This window comes from Lampetra planeri, chromosome 41, assembly GCF_965212315.1.
Source record: "Lampetra planeri chromosome 41, kcLamPlan1.2.h2, whole genome shotgun sequence".
Classification (NCBI taxonomy): domain Eukaryota; kingdom Metazoa; phylum Chordata; class Hyperoartia; order Petromyzontiformes; family Petromyzontidae; genus Lampetra; species Lampetra planeri.
Window position 1 is genome coordinate 6,981,670 of NC_136147.1, and position 24,714 is coordinate 7,006,383.

Genomic DNA, 24,714 nt, shown 5'->3' on the forward strand with positions numbered 1-24,714 from the left:
TGGGAATTTCTGCACTCACAGTTCAGAGCTGCTTGTCACGCGTCTCCTTGTGTACTTGGAAGTCATCACTGCCCGTGAAGAAAGCAGCACCACCACCCGATCGGGAGGGCAGGGGGTGAGGGTGGTCGGTGCGCTGACCCAGGGCCTAGGTGCGGGCTTTCCGCGGGAAATCCAGGCAAAGCGGAGTCCCCCAAGAGCGCCCGCGGGCAGACGCGGATACCGGCATTGTTTGAAACATTGAGAACGTAGCGAAAAGTGCGGGCGAGATACGCGGTATTTTTAATGTCGTCCGCTGGTCGCTTTAAGTTTGTGGGGGCTTTTTGTCGCAGTTACTATTATGTGTAAATAAATAAGCGGATTGAAATGTGTTATGCGTTATCAAAACAAATAGCCGCAGCGTCTACGGGTCACTTTGCTGGACACCTTAGCGATTTTTAAATCGCGTTTGTATAACGAGGGCCACTCTCGTGGCACGTGGGTGTCACTTTTATTTCTAGATTTGAAGTTTTCGTGACTGCAAGGATTCATACTCTTAGGTTTTTTCGGTAAAGTCACGTAGGTAAAAGGTAAATAATAAAAATAAATAATAAAAAGAATAGAAAAAATTATAATATAAATAAAAAGTATTTTTTTTCTATAATAATAATTACTTTATTTCTATAATTTTTTATTTTTTACCTATGTGACTTTACCGAAAAAACCTAAGAGTATGTCACTTTTATGTCGGAGGGCCGCGGGTATAGCTAACGGGGCCGGCACGCGGCTTATCTTCAAGGACTTTGCTTTTGTGACGTTATTCGTTCAAATTTCATTGACGGCTCTTGAAAGAGGTTTAAAAAATATATTTCTAACCAAATTCGAGAAACAAAACGCCTCGTCTTGAAAAAAATTGAATAGGCGTTAACCCTTTCTGGAGATAAAACAGGTGTTAAGATGTTCAAATCCCAAATGGATACATTTTGCAAGGAATTAAGTCTGCATTAACCACACGTACTTGTGGTGAAAACGCAAACTAGCATGCTCTCATATTTGCCATTGTCTTTGAAACTGATTGGCCTACACCAGAGACAGCCTTCTTACTGACCGAGTCTCACCAGGATGAGACCAGAGAACGCCAAAAGGACGAACAGTACAAAGACAATGCACGCATCAGGGCATTTATAGCTCGGGTTGAGCAGCTATATCATGGGACCTTTTTTTGTCAGTATCAAAGTATGAAAAAATGTTGGTTGCAATACAAGCAGAGTTGGTGGTTGTTGCTTACCTGCCAAGTCCGATTCCCCCGTTACAGATCCCCCTTCGCTTCACATTGAATCTCCAACTCGTATAAGGGTCTATGTACGAATCTAAATACAACCGCTATCTTAAGAGTGGACGTACTATATTGCCTAGGCATTGGTGGTGGGGGGGGGAAAGAGACGTTATTAGTTGGAATGGCTGTGATATTACTCTCCACTCCATCACACTGGCCGATGTGCTCTACAGACAAATTGACCAACACGTCACTTGTTTTTCCTTTCAAGACAGTGTTAACAAACGTGTTGAAGTTTATGCTATTTTAACTATGGAACAGAATTCACGTGAAATTAATTTGTATAATGCACAGCTTGCATCACTGCATGTAGAGAACTAGGACGAATATGTGGATAATGCATCTCATTACCTAAACACAATACACACGGACATAAAAACAAAGATGATCTGTTCGAACAAAGCTTTATTTTCCAAAACTATCTTCCACAAGTAAGACAACAGAACACCATAAGCAATAATAAAAGAAAATGAAGCAACACATTTTTTTACGGTACACGGTTTGCTTCAAGGTGCTAATCACTCCTGAATGCCAAGCACAGCATTTTAGCAGTTTCCAAATGACACTCCGCCATTAACATACGTAGTCTTCAAGCCTAACATAGTTGTGAACGTTTACAAATATATAGTTCACGTCATGGTCATGCAAAAGTTTAGTGCGCACAATGTCCTGACAGAACAGCTACGAGCAACACATTTACACTTTGCCAAGAAAATGTATGCTCGTGGTAGGGCCATCAAGTTCAAGTTAGGTATGACAAAGTATCACAAACATATCGAGACAAAGCATTCTTGGACAAATGTAGTTTTAACACTATACACTACTACAATATATACTTACATTTTTATTGCAAAAAAAATGAATTTATACTTTCCTGAAGAAAATGAATGAGCAACACTTTATATAGAATTCTATTGATAAATTTTTTACAGCATTTTGCCGAGCTAAACAAACCTGGTTTCCATCTTATGAGGCATTAAATTATTAGCCTCTGTATTTCATGTCATTTAGAATGCTAAAAGCCATGCAACTGGTCCATATAATAAGGAAATGAAGGAGCTTTCTTCGTTCTATTTTGACCAGTAGAGTACACCTGACTAAATGTAGGCTGCTTCCATCAAAGGTAAACAGTTCCCTATGTAGTGAGCCTAGCAATCCATGCATTACATTTACCTCCAATAAGTAACCCCATATTTTGCGTATGATGCAGTCATTTCACACACACGGTAGAATACATCGCAAAGAGAGCGCATGCAATTGCAAGGGCCTGCGTGAGCAAGCACCACAAAAAACAATACTGCATACTTTTCTAGTTATGCCAGAGTGCGTGTTTAAAAAAGTTGCTCTTGCAAATAACAATATTTGGATTACTAAGAAAAATAAGCCAATGCATTTCACCTAAGCCGATGGGTTGTTAAAAACACTCCATATGCATTAAGAACCCCCCCCCCCTACCAAGCCACACCATCCATGCCTGTTACCAACTAGTTTTAGTGCGCGTCTACTCTGGAAGCAAAAAGAATTATTTCCCAGAGATGAGACCTTTTTCCAAGGTGGCCGGGTGGCCCAGAGGTCAGAGAACTAAGCTGGCATCACCAATGTCCTGGGTTCAAATGCACGGTTGACCCACCAGGCTGGTCACAACCCAAGAAATATGCATCCATTACTTCTTTAATGAATTTGGCTGAAGACCAGCCCTGAGAACTAAAGAAATGTATGTTTGTCGACCATAACATTTTTTGTAGCAAGGTGTGATAAGTGTGCCCTCTAGTGTGTAAGGATTGCTTTCAGGGTGTTCAAGCATATCTAGGAATTATCTTTCTGCAGGCCGTACTCCTATTGCTCTGCTAGGGTATACAAGTGTTAATTCTTCTCATAGCATTGTGCCTCAAAGCACATTTGGAAGAAATTTGGTAAACTATAATCTCTTTTTCATGCATTCAGCAAAATGCTGCCCGCAACCACAGATAAGCATATCTACAGAATTATGAAGCCTCAATTCAAAAAGCTCTTTAAACATGGACAACATATAGCTCTAAGAGATGCGGAGTCACAATTTATCACTCTGCAAGCACAAGCCAAGTGGAAATGTTTTCAAGCCACTTGAAAGAAAATATACTGCCAAGAAAGTCACATGAAAAAAAACCAGTACGTATGCAACCTATGTATTCGGAGGGTGTTTATCAGATCCTAAATCCCTGCCATTTCGTTTAACACAACAAATGTAAATGATCAATGCGTTTACCATCAGGGTAAATGGTGGTGCATCATGGACAAAACATGTGGCAACAGTAATAAAGTTATCAAGAAAACTGTTTCACTTGCAGCAACAGGCCTGATCCCAGGTGTGCTATTGATAGTTGTATGCGTATTAGCTCAACGGTAATCATGTTTGATAACACTATTGTCAGGACTCGGACTTGATAGAGAACCCTTTAATATTTTCAAGTTTTGAGAAGTGTGCAAATAGGACTGTAAATCACATTTCGAATACAAAACTTGAGAACACCTGCACAATACTGTTTCAGCCAAAAATGCCCACCACCCTACACAACCTATAACGTGCACATGCATGCATATGGTAACAATCAATATGTAAATGTCATGGCGCCAAGGAGCTTGCAATGTCAGGCGCACCCTGTTATGGGAGCTTACAAGGTCTGCCTCTGGCGTTTCAGTCTCAGGTAACACGTGCAGGTGGATTGATAATTGAAATATGCAACAGCAGTACTGGGATTCCACCAGAACAGTCTTCTGATAAGCCGCATCTACTTGATATGCCACCTGTCCGATGAAGTCACTGCCATTACAATTCAGTTACTCCATCTGGACGTGTCACCTGACTTTGGTAAATCAGAGGCAATAAAGTTTGTAGCCTTTTTTAACTTCAGTCATATGCAAATGCATTTTCACATAGCAAATATAAAATCAAGAGTTGAATAGTGCACCACACCTCAAAAACCAAATGTTTCCAGTTTTCGCATATAGTACATTCACAAAACTTCAAAGACCCGATATCCTGAGTTCCATGTCACATCTGTTTCTTGTATTTACAACTTTGAACACACCCATCGCCTGCTTGCTCGTGTCCTCCTCTTCACTTTTGCCTGCAACTTGTTTGGGTGGGTGGTTGGATGGATAGCGGACAGAAACAAGAACAAAAATCATGATCATACTAAGCACAGTATTACTTCGCTAAAACAAACCACTTGCGCACCTGGAAGAAAGTTCACTTGAACAGGTTTGATGACAACTTGAACTGGCACTTTGAAAAAATGAGACATCATTGTGTAGCCTCGTATGTCTAAATTAATTTTTTTTCAGGTCTCCTAGTCAAAGGCGAAATGAAAACATTACATACACGTGCATAGTATTCACTTTACCGTGAATAAAACAAATGAGTATTGGATATTTGGTAGTATGTATGATCACCATATGTGTGTTTGCTAACGCAGCGCAATCGGAGAGTTGTAGGTACAGATCACTACAAGTAAATACGTTCCTCGTTATGAACGGGGTACTGTTATAAGCATGGTTTGAAATCACGAGGAAACACTGTATTACTCAGAAACACTAAAGTCTGGTGTAAACGTTGACAGGGATGAAATCTTAATGTCAGGTTAGAGAGCTAATGCATATCAGACAGCTCTCATGTAAGAGATTAAAAATTACATTTTGCTAAATAACATACAACCATGGTTTCTTTAATAACACATGCATTTATTCGTTTATTATCACTGGGTGTCAGATATACTACTTGGGTTTTAGTAATCACGATGACAACACAGAGAGAAGAGCTGACTGCACCCCAGGCCAACTTTTGTTCCCCCAGCCTCTGCTTCCCAGATCCATCTGTGCTACTCTCCTCTCCTGTGTGATGGTCAACAAAGAACTGGTTACCCCCACAAGCATCCCCACCCAATTTACATGGTTAAGAGTGTACTGCAACCAATGACCTGGACTCTTTAGTAACTCAACACCATGGGAGTGTCTCCATATATGAGTGCATGCGTGATGTGAGAACTCTCTTACCAAGGTCGCTGCGGTCCAATAGAAGATCCAGATTCTTGTCACTAATCACAGACCCCTCCACCACTCTGCAGGGGAAACACAGATGCATTCTTAATCAGGCAGCTCTCCTGTGTAATGTGACAAGTGCGTCAAGCATCAAGCACCATAATCGTCATCAGCCAATGTCTATACACTGCTGGATGAAGGCCTCTCCAAACCACTGGTATCCCTCATGGTCCCACCAGTCTTGTCCATCGGCTATCATCCCAATCAAGCGGTGTCCTACCCAAAACAACTTTTGAAACAGTCAATGGGTCCAATTTATGTCTGTTACCTCTAATCCATCTTCTTTTGGCCTCTGAGTTCGGCTTTATACATTCTCTTAATTTAGTTTGCCTTTATAGCCCATCACTTTCATCTCAATCTGCCTTTAACATCTCCGATAATTGTAAAGATATTCTGGCAGTTTCTGTAAATGAGAAGAACCTCATTCTCTATTGTTGAGTTGCAAACCTTATACTACGGCCAGCCACCTAACAATACCCAACACCATGCCTATGGTTTTAACACCTATGCAGGGAAATACTCAATGGTGTGTGTGTGAGCAGTGATATGCTGTGGGCATGCATTGCACCTCTCACCGTTGGTGATCTGGGCACTTGAGCAGCTCGATGAGCTCCTGTGGGTCAAGGCTGTTTTTCACCTGCGTCATGCCCTTCTGGCCACCTTTGAATTGTTCTGCAACACGTAAACCAAACACAGCATTGCAAGGCAGCAAATTAACAAACAATCATCATCGAAATATGACCCTATTACATTAAGGGCCCTGCAATGAGGTCGAATACCCCTGGCAAACATTTAGAGTCAAAGACTCATCTTCAACATCAGAATGGTGATGGCAAGTAAATCTCAAAAGTCCAGATGGCTCAAGTTGATAAACTAAATATGATTTAACTTTAGGGATTAAATAAATATCCTTACAAGTTTGGTTATTTATTCCAAGGTTAGGTTTCTACTTCCAAGTGAATGCAACAGTGACCCATACGTTGAAGTGTGTGTGGGTATCAGTGTGATGGATGTCTTGTGAACATGTGGGTATGCATATGCGGTGCGAGTCGTTGAGTGTTGACAAAGTGAATAATGTGGGTGGTGCATCTGTCAGCCACCCTTGTTGAAAAACCAAACACCTGAAGCTGTCCTGTAAAATCCTGTCAGCGAGCCGTTGCCACTTCACATGGCCTCAAAGTGCACCTAGCCTGGAACATGTGCTGTGGTTACATCACCGCCACTTGGCTGCAAATGGTGGCTATTGTTCGTATATGCGTGTGCATGCGATGGGTGGGTGCATCCAGCGAGCATGTGTAAGTGTAGATTTGAAGCTTTCATGACTGCAAGGAATCACTCGTAGGTTTTTTCGGTAGTCACGTAGGTAAAAAATAAAATGAATAAAAGTAATAATAGAAATAAAAGCAAATAATAAATCACGACGTTTCGGAGGCAACACAAGTCTCCGTCATCAGGTGGGACCGTCACAGCTAGATTTTCTGTATCAAGTGTGACGGTCCCACCTGATGACGGAGACTTGTGTTGCCTCTGAAACGTCGTGATTTATTATTTTATTTCTATTATTACTTTTATTAATTTTATTTTTTACCTACGTGACTTTACCGAAAAAACCTAAGAGTATGTGTAAGTGTGTATGTGTGTGCGTTGTGTGGAGGACTGGCATAGTGACCCGGGTTCAATTTATGTCCATGGCTAATAACAGGCACGAGTGATTTTTGATCCGATCCTGGGGCTTCAGAGGTTGACTCAGCCTTAATGCATACCTGATACAGTGTATAAACTTCAGTACTGGGGAGACAAACAAACACAGTTGGGTATAGCACTAGCTCCACCACCCATGCATGCATTGTGCAGGCCTTAATAGGTGGCTGGTTAACAGCACTTGCCCTAACAGCCTATGTAGGTTATTGAAGGAATTTTCCTCTTTGCGTGTGCGGGAGTGCGATGGGTGGCAGTTTAGTGTGTGTGCATACTGTTGTGGATGACTAGCTTCTCGAGCCGCCGCTTCTCGCCGGCACGCTCCACGATGCGCTGGTCCACCGTGTTGGCTGTCACCATGCGGTACACGACCACAGGTCGCGTCTGTCCGATGCGGTGGCAGCGATCTTGTGCTTGCAAGTCCACCTGTGGGTTCTGCAAGCATAGACCACATACTCTTTGCAAAGACCACAGACGCGCACACAGCTCTCCGACGTGCTTTCACGTTGTGCCACACGCTCTTCGGTGCGATGTCTGACGTTTCACCCTATGTGCTGGAAGCTTCGCTAAGAAGCATCTTCTTATACAGTATAACTGCGAAAACCTACGCAGCAAAGCATTGATTTTTCCCAACACAGTTGTGCATTACTGAGTCACAAGTCAACCGCATCTCGTGGCATTAATGATGTAAATGAGAGTCGAGGAAGACCAATTTGATTGAAAGGCCTGGGCACACTAGGCTTACCGCAAACCCTGCAGAGATTTGAGCAGCTAAATTTAGTTTGGATGGCTTGTAAAATGAAATATACGTTTAAAACAATGTTGAAATTCTTAAACACTGCTTTTTTCACTTTTCTAATCAAACATGTGATTGTGCATTAAAAATACCTTTAACAGTATTTCTGATTGGCTTGACTACCCACGTTATGCAAATTAGCCATCCACCGTGCTGCTGAGTACAACAACAAAACTTTCAAAATAATTTCAAACAATTTTGCATGCTGCAGACCTATGGGAAAATCAATTTAGCAATATTGGGAACTGCTGTGGTGTAATGGTTAGCACATTGGACTTACGATCCTAGTGGCAATATTGTGACCCTTGATAAATGTATAAATTGAGTAACATGGACAATGTAGGCAACGTTATTGCGGGAAAGTTGCACTGTTTTAAATTTAGTGCAAGGTAGCGGCAGGCAAGCCTGGGCTGATCTGTGCCACTTACCCAGTCGCTGTCGTAAATGATGACCGTGTCGGCTGCTGTCAGGTTGATACCCAGGCCACCAGCCCTCGTGCTCAGCAGGAAGATAAAAACATCTGGGTCTGTGTTGAACTTGTGCATCTGTTCGCATGCACAAAATCCCCACAGGTTAGTAACCATGACCCATTAAGACATATACAACATCCAATTACATCATGAATTCAGCTGTGCTAAATAAGGAAAGTACCGATTGAAATAAATTTGAAAAAACAGTGACAATTTTTCAGACTATTCCCGATATGAATATTATTCCCGAGTTCTGAACAATGCTCAGCATATTCTTGGTTCTTTCGGTAAAGTCACGTAGAAGGAAAATAATAAAATAATACAGGTAGGAACAACAGGTTCCACACTGCCCACCAGGGATTATTTGTCTGTCTGTCGTGCATATTTGTCTGCCGTGCACGAATGCGCTGTCCAAACAAGTTCCTACCTGCCCACTCCGAAGGAACGTGTTAAAAATAAAACAATAAAATTCTCACGACGTTTCAATTGCAACACAAGCACTCATCATCAGGTGTGATGATGGTTGCTTTGTATTATTTTATTATTTCCCTTCTACGTGACTTTACCGAAAGAACCAAGAATATGAATCCCTGCAGTCACGAAAGCTTTAAATCGAAAAATGCTCAGCATCTTATATTCTTAAGAGCCTGCAAAAAGAGCAATGATTTATGTTTTTTTCTGGAAACATGTTCAGCACAATGGACCATACAACAAATGCTTACATTTTCCTCGCGCTCAGAGTATTTCATGCTCCCATCAAGCCGGCTGAATTGGAATTTGCGAAGGTAGCAGTAATCCATGAGGATGTCCAGCATGAGGACCATCTGGGAGAAGATGAGCACCTGCAAAACACAAGGGTAAAGCATGCCACGATGAAAGGACCCAGCTGATCAACAGGATTTTGTGCTGGGAAACGCAAAAGTTTTGGTCTAGGTGGACACCCTCGGATACAAAGTGGTCAAGGACTAAGTAAATCCTGTGAGTAAATTCAACTTTCGTTGGTAAGCTGGCAATGTTTGTCATAATGGTAAATGAATCGAGTAAAACTTCACTATTTGTGCATTGGAACGACAAAAATAACCAACTCTCGTGTAAGAGGTGAATTGGTGGCTGGAAAACTATACCAATGTACCTTAACATTATATAGCTACACAAACATGTAAATTATCTTTTAGTAAGTCTGGGTTACTCCAAGAAATCTGCATATTTTTCACAGTGGAGTGAGAATCAAAGCAGTGACTTGAAGTCCATGTACAGATACTGTCGGTGTAGGGTGACCATGAGACTATGAGGTGCACCACCAGGGCTTGGCTAAACGTGTGCCATGTCTGCAGAATGGGAGGCTGAGCAGCCTAAATATTTGGCCAATGGACAAGCACCTTGTGCCCGCGTTGCCTGAGCGCTGGCAAAATCCGGTCGAGCAGCAGCAACTTTCCTGAGCTTTTCACGAGATTCTCATCCACCTGTGGTAACCGGAAACACGGCAGCAAGAGTTCAACATCGCTCACTAGACACACAGTAAAGCCAGTGACACACACATGGGCACTCTGCTGCCGTTTTAACAAACAGTAGGAACCCCGTATAATAAGTCAAGTGCAGACAGAATCAATGAAAGCACGGTAATGCGTAGAATTGTGGTTTCTTACAGTCAAAATGCAGGAGTTTTGGTTGTTTTTTGGACTATTTTTTTTTTTATCCTGTAATCTTGCTGTCACGAGAAAATTATATGCAATCAGCATAGAAACTATGGTCATTCAATGAGTGCCATTTGTCAAAATAATGATAAGAATCTTGTTCTTACCCAAAAAAACCTTGATCTCTGATTTTACAGCATGGTCTCTACTCAGTGTTGCCACTTTCCTGAGTAATTTTTCCAATTTTACCTATGACAATCTAATTATAACTGGTCAAAGCAGCAGTTGCGTAATAAAATACAAAGGGGCTCAAACACTAGGCTCTTTAGCAAAGAGGCTACATATGTGGTCTTTAATGCAGTAACAGGTCAAATCTGACCTGTTGAGCAGCTAAATCGGGAACATTGACCACGGCCTTACCTTGAACTCTTGATCTGCGGTGAGGGGATACTCGATGAGATACGGGTGGTTGCAGCATTTCCGCAGCATCATCAAAATGTTAGAAAGCTGCATGTTCAACTCTGACTTCTGTGGTGCCCAGTCGACTTTGATCCTGCAAGAAGCAATACCGATTTGTAGTGACATACAAGTGCACATTCGACATCTCACTCAGGGTGACCCGAGAAATTAGACTAAAATTGTAATAAAAAAAAAATCCCAAGGAAACCTTCAATGGGTCGAGAATTTATAAGGACAATCCTTCAATGGGAGGTTTGGCCAATTCCATTATAGGAGTGCTTTACTGTAGGACAAATCCAATGCATAACAAAAAAGTTACACTCTAAAGTCTAGAATATTTGTCTATCACCATTTCCTGGTGATCTCACCTAAACGGGATTGAGTCAGACCTGTGCGATCCAATAACCCTTGCTTCCAAATCAGTAGATGAATATCATGCGTAACATGCGTGTTACATGCCTGGTACAATGGTTACTGGTAGCAAGTCTCAATTTGCTGGTTCCATGCCTATTACCAAGATATTATTTCAAATTCCTATGAGTCAAGACATCTGTACAACAGGACACACGGTCGCTGCATTTGCATAAAAAATATTGGGATCTGCTATGATTTTCACTTCGGAAGTGGGTTATAGACTGCTTAACAATAAATAGGCCACTTATCTGGTTTAATGAGTGTATAATACACTGTCGCATGGCTAAGCATACATTATGTATCTCACCGTGACGTGTTTAAGAGGAGAACACATGATTGCCCCAATGTTCACAAGCCTCAAACGGATGCACCACCTTATTATTAACGTGTAACATGTTATTTGGCCGCCACAAAGGCATTTTTTTACGCTCACTTGTATTGTTCTTCCTCCTGTGCCTGCCTCGCGATCAGCTCCTCCAAATTATCGATGCTGTTGACACTGTCATTCAACTCGGCGTAGTTGATCTCTTTGCGTATGCGCCGCTTGGGCCGTCCACTTGGGGTCTTCTGCTCAGGCAGGACTTCCTGCAAAAACGGGTGTGATTGCCAGGTGGAGGGGGGGGGCAGAGGGTGCAAGGATGGATGGGTTTAACCAGTTTAACAAAGAGAAAAACTAATTTGAGAATTGCTGAAAATATCAGGAAATTGATAGGAAATACTTCGGACTGAAACAGCAAGACCAGCACAAGATCAAGAGAACATTGTCAGTCCAGTAAGATCAGCATTGAGCTTACAATAAAAATGACATCTCCACACTTTCAGGCGTCTCTTGCTGTATGCGGTAGATGCGTTCCAAAAAAAGGGGCGCACAAAGAAAAAACGCGGAGCATCGACCACTGTCACTCAACCCACAATGCACTGAACGGACAGTACACACAATATTCCACATCCAACCGCAAAGCTGCACGAGTGAATTCAAACCGCATAGTGAAACCTTGGATTGCGAGCATAATTCGTTCCGGAAACGTGCTCCTAATCCAAAGCACTCGTATATCAAAGCGAATTTCCCCATAAGAAATAATGGAAACTCAGATGATTCGTTCCAAAACCCAAAAATATTCATAAAAAATTATTAATACAAAATACTGTACCTTTTTATATTTTTATTTAAATTTAATATAAAGTAATCAAATGTATTAATTAAATTTAATCGTGGCTGGCGTGAGGGAGACGAAAGGAGAGGGTTATTGTGTAGGACTACTTTCACTTGCAGTACAGTTACTAAAGAACAGTCACTACACACGGACACAAAATAAAAAAAATGCTTCACGAACACTCGTGGTCACAACACTATAGTAAACAGTATACGCTCGCAGGATGTTGACAATACGTGCGAGTCACGCTGAGACCGAGCATGGGAGATGATTACCCACAATCCCGCAGCGAGAGAGAGAGAAGAACCATTGGCTCAGTTGTAATCACGTGACGCTCGGCAGACAAAGCGTATACTGTACGTACTGCTCGTATTGCAAGACATCGCTCGTTTATAAAATTATTATTTATTTAAAAAATTTGCTCGTCTTGCGATACACTCGAAGACCAAGTTACTCGCAATCCAAGGTTTCACTGTATAGTGAATGTTTGGTGGAAACACGTTTTACCGCATGGACTAAAACCCGCATGAAGCGAGGCAAACGTGTATTGAAACAAAGCAAGTTGTGAGCATCATAACCAGCGCAAGACTCAACCCAGGATTTTTCAAACTCCAGTCTTCGCAACTGACCACGATCCACCATAACCAATATTTTCGGGAAATTACAATGTTGCGTTTACACACGACACATGCCTGATGATTGCAATATATCACAATATTTATTTATACTGGAGGAGTCCAATGAGCTAGAGCTTTTTTTCACAGATGTCCAATGCAGTGCAGGGAATGCTCCTACATTTTAATCAGTGCTCTTTCCTTCCTGAGATACAGAATTAAACGAACACAAGATCCCCATCTTAATATGAATAATTGTTTTCTATATCACAGGGAATGTGTTTAGCAATATGAACAGGCATGTGCAGTGTATAATGATCCAATCTGAATTTCTATTTAACCTTTTATTTCCAGTTTACGGAACTGGTTCCAATAAGCTTTTTTGAACTCACTAGTTGTGGTTCTCTTAGAGTAATGTTAATTATATTTGTGCAGACTCAAATGTTTACAGTAGAGAGCAATGTATGATAAACGATAATAAGAAACTTAATATGAATGCACAATACAATGTTGCTTTCAATGTTCGTTTATCTTAACAGATTGTTACCTGATTTAAAAGCTATTTTTTGGAACCAGTGTACATGCACCGACACACATGAATAAAATACCTTACAATTCTAATATTTAAAAAAAATATGTTATTTGCCACGTCAACAATGTTTTTATGCCGAATGAGATTTTCTCCCTCTTAGCGGGCAAAAAACCTAAAACTCAAGGGTGTATGCCGAACGCTGAAAAGCCTCAACACATTATGATCATTCAGGCATCGCTAATCCGTCAACGGGAGATGTTTGGTTTAAAACTTTGAGTCAACTTAAGTGAGGACGGTGCTGTAATAAAAAGACAAACACATTTAGAGCTACCTCCTTTTATGGCCTAACATAGGTAAGAGTGCCACGATTAAATTAGGCATTTTATGAACCACCCACACACCCAATGCTCAACGATTTGCCATGATTCGAAGCCATAATCAAAATTCAACAACCATTTTTTTGTACCGTTGTTCTGTTATCTCAGATTGAGCCTTATTATTTCATCTAGCTGAAAAGTAATACTTTTGTATAATTTGCATACATTACATGTATTCTCCACACACCCAATTAAATTATGTTACTATAAGCTTAAAAATGGACTTGAATACACCAATGATCTGTTACATGCCAAATATGGGCAGATATTCATAACTGTTAATATTCTTTTGTGCTTGAGAGTTGGAGCTACGGCCAGGATTGGGAGTTAGTGTTACGGAAATCTTTCATAGCTGTCATTCAGACTAGGATTACAACGAATATCTTTGTTCGGGGTATTTGGTTAAGTCCTTTCCTGTAACACAGGCATCACTGCAGTCCATTAGTCTTCCAAAGTAATTCATGAAGGTGTCTCACCTTGGGGTTGAGAACGCTCCTGATGGTTTTGTTCACTGTGGCCTTGTAGAGGCGATCCTGTACTGCGGTGAGTGGTGCATACACAAGGACCTCTCGCTTGGGTGGCACCTCAATGGTGACATCTGCTTTGAGGCGTCGCAGCAGGAACGGCGTCAGGATCTGCATGATAGGTGGGTGGCAGGAATGGTCAACACATGGCAGGTTGCAGCGCGCCCACCACCAGACTCCAAAATCATTTTAAGCCCAATTATTTTGCTCCCACTTATCAAAAATGCATCAAAATATACGTTTGTCTTGTTCAAAGATATTACAATTACAGGGAATGTATTTTCACGATTTACTGAACATTAATTTCACAAGAGAGATGGCATTTTTCAATTGCTTGTGAAAATGACCATTTGACCATGGTGTTTATGCATGTGCTAATACAGCGTTTTGTAAGGGGCTGAATGGGTATCATGTGTATGTTTGTTCGTGAGCAGGGTAGGTTTTTTTAAAGTTTGCTTAACCATGTTAGAACTCAAAAGATGTCGATAGCCTCATTTGCAAGAGTTACTTGGGGTCACCAAATTGCCAAAACAAATACAAGTACAGCAATGAAGCCAATAGAAATGACAGCAAAAACAACTGCCCCATGGTGTGCACCTGGTGCAGCATGTGAAGAACGTGCTCCTGTTGTTCCTTTGCCACAATCTCCTCCACGCTACCACAGAGGTTTGATACATCGAACCATGTCTCGAAGCTGGACAAACAAACAAGATGTGGGCGGACACAAAATGCCTCGGGTTAACTCACAAATATGGTTTTCTTCCCTACACACACACACACTGGAGCAAGCAGGCTATACCTGCAAACACTGTACATTTATTAAAACCACAAAAGGTGCACAATCCACTTGACCACTATACAGTCCAAAGCAACGTTGATTTAATTTTGTATTGCACCATTCAGTAATTGCCCTGAAACAATGGAATACAATCTAAAACTGAATGTCATTCATTTACTTAGTGCATATAGTTTGGGGGGATTGCAGGGCGGGTGAATGAAAGAGGGACTGTAAATAAAATAAAGGTAAGGATAACGATTGACTATAGCAGTGTTTAACTGCATCAGTATTTACACTCCAGTGCCTGCGATGTTTGGTCAAGGCGACCCTATCGCTTCACCAAAGTGCCCGTATTTTCCCACCTTTTAAGGTCATCGAAGACTTCGGGCAGCAAAAAGTTCAGCAAGGACCAAAGCTCCGCCAGGTTGTTCTGTAGCGGCGTGCCTGTGAGAAGAAGCTTGTTTTCGCTACGGTAGCGCTTGAGTTCTCGGATCAGCCGGCAGTTTAGGTTCTTGATCCGGTGGCCTTCATCGAGCATGAGATATTTCCAGTAAAATGTCTGTGGGAACATGGCACTGGTGAATACTGGGAGAGCGGTTCCGAGTTTCCGGCACTAATCATTACAATGAGCTAAAACTTACCAAATTGAGTGAAAATAAAACGATATGGTGTTTTTTTTGGGCAGTTGTGTGTTTGGTTTGAAACCATGATGTCGCAAGAATTGAGAACATGGATAATCATGAGTTGCTGCCTGAATTTTAACCCAGAATCTAAGTACAAGATAAGCACTCCAACCCCTAAGACAGCAACCCTTCCTCACTTTTTTCCATTAAAATGGCAACTACAGACTAAAAAACTAAAGATTTGATCTACTTTCTCAAGTCATCCAACAATGGACAACTCTGCAACTATTCAGAATGTGGTCACAACCACATAATGGCCTGCTGACATAACAGCCCAATTAAAAGTACACATTGAATGATGTGCTACATCACCAGGAGGGGGGGGGGGCAAAGATGGGTACCTGCAGATACTTGGCGTCAATCATGGCGATTTCGTACGAGGTGACAATGACAGGGCAGATATCCAGTTCTCCCTGCTTCTTGGCGATCTTGGGACGCAGCAAGCGCCGTTCGTCAGCAGAGCCATGGTATAGCATCACCGGGATCTGGAAACCAGGGCGATGTCAGTCAGCGCGTTGCTGATAGATCATATCACTTAGTAGGCAAACACAAGGGATGCAGTCATTTATGAGTCAATAAATGCAAACACGCTGGGAAATACAATAAATACATTTCACAGCAGCGTGACAATGCACAGCTGCATACTCTCACCTTGGGGGTGAAACGCTTGAACTCCGAAATCCAGTTTGGCAGCGTGGAGAGTGGTGCCACCACCAAGAAGGGGCCCATCACACTGCTCTCCACCATCAGAGCCACCGTGGCAATGCACTGCACTGTTTTGCCAAGCCCCATCTCGTCCGCCAAAATCCCATTGATGCCGTTCTCCCACAGGATCTGAACAAGCCCACAAGATGAGGGTGGGAGAACAGGATGTAGTGAATGGATTGTTCAACCAATTGAATAGTGTTGAAATTAATGTCAGCCCAGGAGAGACAAGGTGCAATCGTAAAATAGTAATAGAGCCATGTAGAAATAATGAGTGGTCATGCAATGTAATTCAATCTGCACAGATATACAGGCAAAACAGCTGACGTTGAGGAGTGTGTTTCGAAGAAGCGGCTACTATTGTTTATGTTTAAATACCATAAATACAAAAACAAGTACACTTTAATCAGATGGATATTTTACTCCTATACTAAAGGCATGAATTAAAAAATTAGCCATGATGTAATGTCTGGGTTGGAGTCACAAAATAAATGTGCACATTGAAACATACACATTCACATACAAATGAACTTATTATGTGCAGCAAAACTCTTATCTATTTAAGTCATTCCAAAAAATATTGATATTAGCTCATGGAATTTAAAGTGTTATAGTTTTTGGCTCATGTTATTTTGTTTATGTAATAGTTACGTAGAATTGTGCCCAATTCTCTTAATAAAATGTTCAGTAGAATAGTGGGAGTTATCATCCACCCCTCCACCTTCTCTCAGCCAAATGTTCAGGTCTGGGGGGCCTGACCTATGATGAAAACAGGGAAACTATTTCTGCCATAGGACACCCATTTTTTTAGTTGTGTTCTATAGATCCTATTATGAATACATTCTGAGCAGTGTGTTAGTTGAGTGTTCAAGCATGCATTAAAACACGTATTTTAAATCAGTTACATATAACTTGTGTTATGACCAACTTGGCATTTGTTCAGATTACTCTCTCCCTAGTTGTGGACACACACAGCTCATGTCGGCAACAGTGTGGACTGCGCCTCTCCACGTACCCTCAGCCACTCCATGCCCTCCACCTGGTAGCTCCTCATGATGCCGCCAGTGAAGAGGCGTGGCTGGTGGAAGGGCACCTTCTGCCCATTGATCATGCGGTTGGGGTGCCACATTTGTGCAGCGTTCTGTCGCACAACCTGGCCAAGGCGCTCTCGAATCGCACCGTTGGACTCCACGTCACTCTTAGGCAAGGAAGCTTCACCAAGGGTCGCATCGTTCTGTGGGGACATGACAATGGTTAACAGCAAAATGTAATAAACGGGGAATAATGTAACAAAATCATAAAAGGATAATGGTCTTGTTTCACAATGTAACATTTTTACAAAATATTCATCCATAAAATGGTGTTCCTTCCAGACATACAATTCCCTGCATTTGCTACAACATTAGAGGCGGTAATCTCTGTATAGTAAGGTTGGGCGAGCACTGCAATGTAAATTGGACAAATTTATCCGTGACGATGTAACAAAAAAACATGAAACTTGCAACTCTGCCATATCGGCAATGTCTCTCAAAGGACCAAGTATATATAACGAAGATATCTGAAATATTGTTCTTGGATTTGCTATAATTTTTTAACAACTAGATTTTTTAAAAGCAAGCACCAAAGATGAAAATTGGCTGTCATGTAGATCTTAATGAGGTATTTGGCCCTTTCATAGTTTTAATGTTCATATATGTATAAAATGAAAATACTCATATTTTCTTAATTCTTTCAACTTGCATAGCTAAAAAGAGCAATCACCAATGTTGATGATAATTTGGATATAGACTTTAAATTGCTGGTATGCCTGTTCTAAGTTTTGGTTTTCTAAAATGTAAAATAAAAAAATATACACATTACACTATTCCCCATTTGGTAACATTGCATATAAATATATAATAGGCTTCTGTTTTATATATGCACCGTATTTTTCAAGTTACATACACAAATTTGGTAGGCGTGCAACTGTTGGCCCAGTAAGTCACAATAAAGCATCAGGGAGCCCGGTGATTGAATGAAAGAATGTATATTGAACTTCTTTCGCACCGTACGTAGCCAACCGTGCTAATCGGGAAGTGCAGGAATGAGTGATTGAGGGATGGATGAGAGAAATGTCACCTAAAAAAGGTATACAATATATTTAACAATTCTGCTTATATGTACTGTGAATTCAATTATTATATGCTAGGGTGCTTATGTATATTGAAAATCAAACATTTTACTGCTGTTCACCAGACTAAAGCCTGTGCAAATGAGTAAATGACGGAAGAATGAGAGGACTGAATAATAGAATGAGGAATAAGTGAGAGGCATGAGAGAATGAAAATTGAATGAATACATGGGAATGTGTAAATGAGGGATAAGAATGAAGGAATTAAAGTATTGCGTGAATTAGTTAAATGATTGAATGCGGTAAATATTAGCGGCATGAGTGAATGAGGAAAGAGGCAATTGACCTAAAAAATTATGGTTATTGGGAAATTCAACACCTGTACACGAAAGTGCTTATGTATCGAATAAGTGACTTTTCATTAATCTTGCAGTATAGTTCCCACCATGCTTAATCTAGAGGCTTGATGCAAACAAATTTAGACCTTTATCAATACCTCAACTTTTCTCTTCTTGCTGAACGTCTCGATATCCTGCCGACATAATTAACACAGCACTCGTATTAGGATCAAGCAAAGAAATGTTCTGCATCATGAAAACAATTCAGAATGTTAAAATTCCACCAACACAGCTATTAAACGAACCAAATATAAATGCAAATGTGATGCAATCCACGAAGCGTAAAATAGCGTTTACTTTAAAAGGCAGTGTTTCCTGGGTGCGCATGCATAAAAAGGTTACAAAGATGCAATTGTGCTCAGGTAAAGGTCTGAAGGGTCTAGTCCTCACCTCCTTGCTGATGAAGTCAGATATTCCACAAACTTTGTCCTTTAACCTTTTCTTAGATTTTTGGGGAGCTGAAAGTTTAAAGCAACGATAAAACAAGGGACGCAATATTATATTCTCCAGAAAGTGTATAGTTGATCTCTTAAATAACTCACGCCATTATTGTTTCAGGCTTCTAAAAATAAGTACTAGTAGTACCATTATTGCTAGTTAGTATGTGCTACACTATTGCATTACACATACATAAGCCATCAGTTACTGTGGATATGTGATAAAAGAGTGGAGTGATGATGCATACAGAAATTACTCTTGGCAACTCACATGCAGTTGGGGCAGATTCACGTTTCTCCTTTCCTCGAGCCTGCTGATGAATTAGCACATTAAGTTAGCACATGTCAGTCAAATTGCCATCATTTTCTAAGTAATATTAATTAGGTGTATGAAGCCAGTTGTGGCATTATAATGTTGCTGTATTGTACTGTGCATGTCCTACCTCCAATTTCCTTTTCTTTGCCAATTTGAGCTCCGACTTTTCCTTCATCTTCTGGGCCTGAAAAATATAACAATTTTTTTGCAAAGCTTAGACATTGATTATACAAGGGCCAATCACTTGGCATATATTGAATTATAATTCGAGCTATCCCAAATGGTTTATTTTTCACCTCATTTTCTCTTCTTGTTTGTATTGTATTTGTCATAATTATTTTGTGACATGAGATACAATATTTTTCATACAAAAGTATCCAGTATTGCATGCGTTATTTGTTGCATGTATTTGCATACACATTTCCTTTACCTATGGTTTCTATTCTACTGACAGTTGAGTGTGGGGCACGAACAGCCGCAGCTTGAATAGCCCTCAATACTCTTAGTAGCCACAAGCGTGTAAACTTTCAAGCAAGGATAAGTAAACAGCATGTGTTATAACTGTGCTGGTAAAGCGATAAGGTTTAACTATTTACAACTGGGTTTGTTTCACTTCCTTTCATCAGAAAGTCAACATGTGGAAGAAATACAAAGGGTGCCAGTAAATCAATCGTTGTTTTTACACCAAGAGAGTAAAGATATGTTGATTTAGAAAAAAGAGGGTGGAAGTAGCAGTGTATGTTAGTGAGAACAATGTACCGTATTCAACGAGAACTTTGTTTAAAATGGCGCATGGCAATGTTTTTCCCAAATACATTAGAATTTTTGCAAGTGAAGGGTAAATGTTTTAAACGACTCAGATCCCTAGCCTGACCTCTGCTTGCTGGGCCTCCATGCGAGTCAGGAGAAAGTTGGAGTAGATGTTGCTCTTTTCAAGAAGATGCTGCAGCCGACGGAAGCCCATCTCGTGCGAGCGCTTCTTCCATTCCTCGTGTTGCTACAAAACACACAAAAAACAGAACCATTCACACACTGGATCTTGTTGCGACAGCCATATTGAATGCAGAGTATTGAATGTAGAGTATTGAAAGGGTGTTTGCCAACATACAATTACTTGCAAATATGTACCCTGTAAAATGATTTTTAAAAAGTTTGCTTTTTCCACGCTAATATCAATTTCGTACGGATATCGGTGGGTATTATTCATGTTTTAGCAGCCCAGCAGTGGTTGTTTAATAGGCCTGACTGCAGATGAGATTGCAAATGTTTGAACAAATACTACTGATAACATTGGTCTCAAAGACAATAGGCCAAACATACCGGCAATTGTAATTACGTGTGGTCAAACAAGAAGACATTATGAAGAGAAAGTTCGTGTTTTTATTATTTTACTAGCGACAACTATTTCATTTTGCAACTTTTAGAGATTCACCTCTAAGTGATTTAGCAATTACATTTTTTTTGTCCGAGTTGGTGAATTGCAGATAATACGCCTACAAGTTTTTGTTTGGGGCAGTGCAAAGTTATATGGTCCAGGATTTGGTGTTCATAACCACATGTACACATCAGGTCGAACATCACAATTTCTGTTGAGGTGAATTTATTGGTTTATGTATTATCTGGACGATATATTTTACTGATTAACATTCGATTTAAAGAAATTTCTAACTCTAGGCTGCTCCTAACCTGTGGGTGAAATCAATCAAACTCTGTAGTGTACTTTTGGGGACCCAAAGTTGTAAATGTTAGTTTTCAAATATTTCTAGCAAACAGGACCCTGCGGGGTGGGCTGGTAGGAATAATACTTAGTACCGGTACAGGGATATCGACCGGGTATAGAGGAGTTAAATAAAAAATTACTGTATTCTAGTGTAACGTTAATTAAAAGTGTTTGTTTTGACAAGAAACGCTGTGAGATTTAAAGACCCCCCAACACCACCCTCAACACCACCCCTCCCACCAGCCCTCACCACCCCCCACCACCCAACCCCACCACCCCCCACCACCACCTTCTTGTCTCTGTGTTAAAAAAAACGTGCTGCGTTTCAGTAAAGTAATTTTTTTTTTAAACGTGCTGCGTTTCAGTAAAGTAATTTTGAAGCGAAGTTTAAAGTTTTGCCGTGATGCGCCGGAAGCGACGGCCATCTTGTTTAATTCACAGATCGCAGGGGGAGCGGGTGGCCATCTTGTCGGACAGGGTCATGCCAAGTGTTTGCAGTAGGGGGCGATGTTGATACACGGACGGACGGACGATATAATCTATTGGTGGTCTGGTCCACTTCGTTCCTACCAGTATAAGCATACACTTGACTATATTTGTGCCAAAAAACTGGCTTGCAAGCACTTTTCGAACATCATAATATGCAAGTAAATCTATATGAAAGGTACATTATCATTGATCCTGCAGCACTTGAGCACATTATGTGCACGTGTTTCATGTAGTTTAGGATATTTCGTATCAGTCATTTTGTTCCAAGCTATTATGGTGCACTTCCACAGAACTCCGCTAAATGGCATCCGAGCTTAGATTTCCAGCTGCTGACACGTGGCTTACCTTCTTCATGAGCTTCTCCTCCTGCTCATCACCCTCTTTCTCAAGTTTCTTCTCCTCATCCAGCATGATCTGTGAGATGACGATGTCACCCACAGCAATGTTGGCTGAGTTCCCTGCTCACACACATGTTCACAAGTGAGCAGCTATGAGTGGAACATTCCCCTTTCACACGCTCCCTTAAACCTGTCGAAAAATAGAGTAATTGTTCAACTTAACTTTTACGTTTCATTAATTTATGTATTCTATAAACCTTGGTACGGCGAATGCTGAAAGAAGCAATCTCATAATCAGCCAATACAAAACACATTTATTGCCAGATTAGAATTTTTAATGCTCATAAATGAACATTAACTTAAACTATTCACTCTTCGAAATGTGTAAAAATCATTCTTTCGAGTTAGTATATTGTTTGTAAAGTTCATATGACCCCTGTAAACGAAAAAGACCACGACATGAACTACAATGCTAAAAGTACAATCTATTTAATTGAATTACAGTTAATCGAATCTGCAGGAGAATCATTGCACAAGAAGATCTGGTCAGTTGCATCGATGGACTTATTAACTTGTAATATTCCTCTGTAGACAATGGCTGTACCTTCTTCCATTTCCATTGTGACGATGTGCGTGCCTTCTGGTGGGTCCGATTCGTTGGGCTTGGGTTTGTTGGGAGAGGTGCTTCTCTGTATCACGCTTAGTTCACTGTAAGCCAAGAAGGTAAGATGATTAGCACTCCAACACACTTATTCGGACAGTATCAACATTGTAGCTCTCTGATGTGTTTTCAGGTAAAATCGCGTGTTGTTCGCCACGATGTCCAATGTTTCGCTACATATGCTGGAAAACTCTTCAGAAATGTCATATTGTGTTCCAAACAGAACGTGTGCTGGCACTACACAGCACCGCTAAGTTGGCAATACTGGACAAAACCACGTGGATTTACTCTAAACATACTTGTGGAATGATCACACGATACTGCATTCATGGCTATCGACGTTCCGTTATGAAAGGGTCGTAACAAGTTCTTAACATGACAACGCAGAGTGCCACGAAGCATTCCAATCTGAGATCATATTGGACATTAATACATATATAAGGTGGAGAGCGGTGGAGCAGTGTTTCGCACAATGCAATAACCAGGAAACATAATTTACCAGTTTTGGGACTTCTCTTCACCAAATCGCACTGACCAGCATGGGGAAGTATGGCTAATCAACCCCCATTGCCAAAATATCGTGGGGTGTCCATCCAGATGTGGATTGACACAAAGGGTGACAACTCAATACATTCAGGATGACATTAAAACTGCCATTAAAGTATTGTACACGCGCAGAAAGGCACAATTAAAGCACACGACGCACTGATTAATGCTTAATTAAATCTTCAAAAGACACGACTTACACACTTTACAAAGGAGCGAATTCCGTCCGAAGACGCCAACGAAGGGAGATGGAGCGATGGAATCAGCTCGTGCGAGACGAACACTCTGGGGTGGACTAATTACGTAGCGAGATCGTGAGAGATGGCCTTCATCCAGCAGTGGATTTATCGTGGCTGCTGATATAGTCCCGACAAGACTACGTTAGTCATTAACAATGACGGTAAATTGTAACAAAATATAGAAATATGCAATCGTTAACATACATTTGGTCATGGTCAATCTACTGCTGGATGTACCTCCCACCCTCACCCCAAGCAGTCAGCAATTCTCACGATCCCCGTGGCTGAACGATCCACACGGGAACTGGACACGCTACGAGCACATTTCATGGATCCATCTCTACGGTGGAGGTTCCTGTCGACGTTCCGGCAAAAAAAATTACAATAATTTGTATTTATTACACAGTACTAAAAGTGGTACCCAAAAAAAGTCGGTTATCTTACCCGTTCATAGCGCGTGTAGATGAAGATTGCAGCGTGTATAAAACGGGGATGTTTTGCGAAGAAATAGACTTTTAGACGTTAATTTCAACGAATTTTTAAATTCCCGCCACGCGTTATATGCAACCGGGCCTAGGGACTTCGCCGCGACTTACAATGTTTATGCAACTTGCTACAAATCTTACCAAGGCCGCCGATTATTGCTCACTTTAAAATGTACTTGTATTAAAAACTTTAACATTAACTTTAATTTTTAAACCCCTCCCCCAATGTTTAAAAAAGAAAGAGTTTATGCGCTCGCGACGAGCAGAGCCACTGGACAAGGCGCGCGTTTCCCGCCAAACTTGGACTGTGCCAACTCAGCCCGAGCGCATGGGGGGATTGTGGGACAGGGTGGACGCGACCATCGACAAATAAATACACTTATAAGGAATATTCAGTACGTACACTTTACATATATGAAAAAAAGGCAATGGTATGTCAATTAATGACGTTAAATAGCTTATTCGGCAATTTATTTCCCACGGCGCAACACGAAAGCGTGTAATAAAACGTGTACAAATAATGGACTATTCTATTATAACGATGCATTTAAGCCCCGCCCTCCGCCCCCACAACCATTCGGTGATGTTCGCGCAAGAAACGATCGCAATCATTTTTGCTGTCCTGATTTTACCTGCAATATACATAAATAAATGACGGCAACACGAACCTACAGCATGTATAGCGGGTTTTCAAATAATCATCCGTTCTCTAATATATTCGTTGTTCGAACCACATCTAATCTCCCCC

At 41.0% G+C, this 24,714-nt stretch overlaps 1 protein-coding gene across 2 annotated transcripts; it reads right to left on the minus strand.

Annotated features, from left to right (window-relative positions):
* Positions 1–1,699: 1,699 nt before the first annotated feature.
* Positions 1,700–24,288, minus strand: LOC144732148 (lymphocyte-specific helicase-like). 2 transcript variants are annotated; one of them, XM_078613474.1, is made up of 23 exons: positions 23,926–24,288; positions 22,640–22,743; positions 22,043–22,155; positions 20,363–20,485; positions 19,616–19,672; positions 19,444–19,483; positions 19,126–19,193; positions 18,834–18,869; positions 17,243–17,461; positions 16,174–16,356; positions 15,864–16,007; positions 15,202–15,398; positions 14,659–14,755; positions 14,014–14,172; positions 11,294–11,445; positions 10,408–10,540; positions 9,733–9,816; positions 9,076–9,195; positions 8,312–8,428; positions 7,363–7,522; positions 5,965–6,061; positions 5,345–5,409; positions 1,700–4,425 (listed from the first exon to the last, which is right to left on the minus strand). In XM_078613474.1, exons 1-23 carry the CDS (start codon positions 23,931–23,933, stop codon positions 4,316–4,318), a joined length of 2,586 nt encoding a protein of 861 aa, XP_078469600.1. In that variant the 5' UTR covers positions 23,934–24,288; the 3' UTR covers positions 1,700–4,315. The 2 variants fall into 2 exon arrangements, with proteins under 2 accessions (XP_078469600.1, XP_078469599.1); XM_078613473.1 differs by having other exon boundaries at positions 19,444–19,486; positions 23,926–24,287.
* Between the last annotated feature and the right edge of the window lie 426 nt (positions 24,289–24,714).

What these genes read in the sequence shown, in the direction of transcription:
- LOC144732148 (XM_078613473.1), bottom strand. An exon ending in AGGGCATGGAGTGGCTGAGG is followed by an intron (nt 16,357 to 17,242) that starts GTACGTGGAGAG and finishes GGGCTTGTTCAG; the next exon opens with ATCCTGTGGGAGAACGGCAT. An exon ending in TCAGGCAACGCGGGCACAAG is followed by an intron (nt 9,196 to 9,732) that starts GTGCTTGTCCAT and finishes TGTGTTTTGCAG; the next exon opens with GTGCTCATCTTCTCCCAGAT.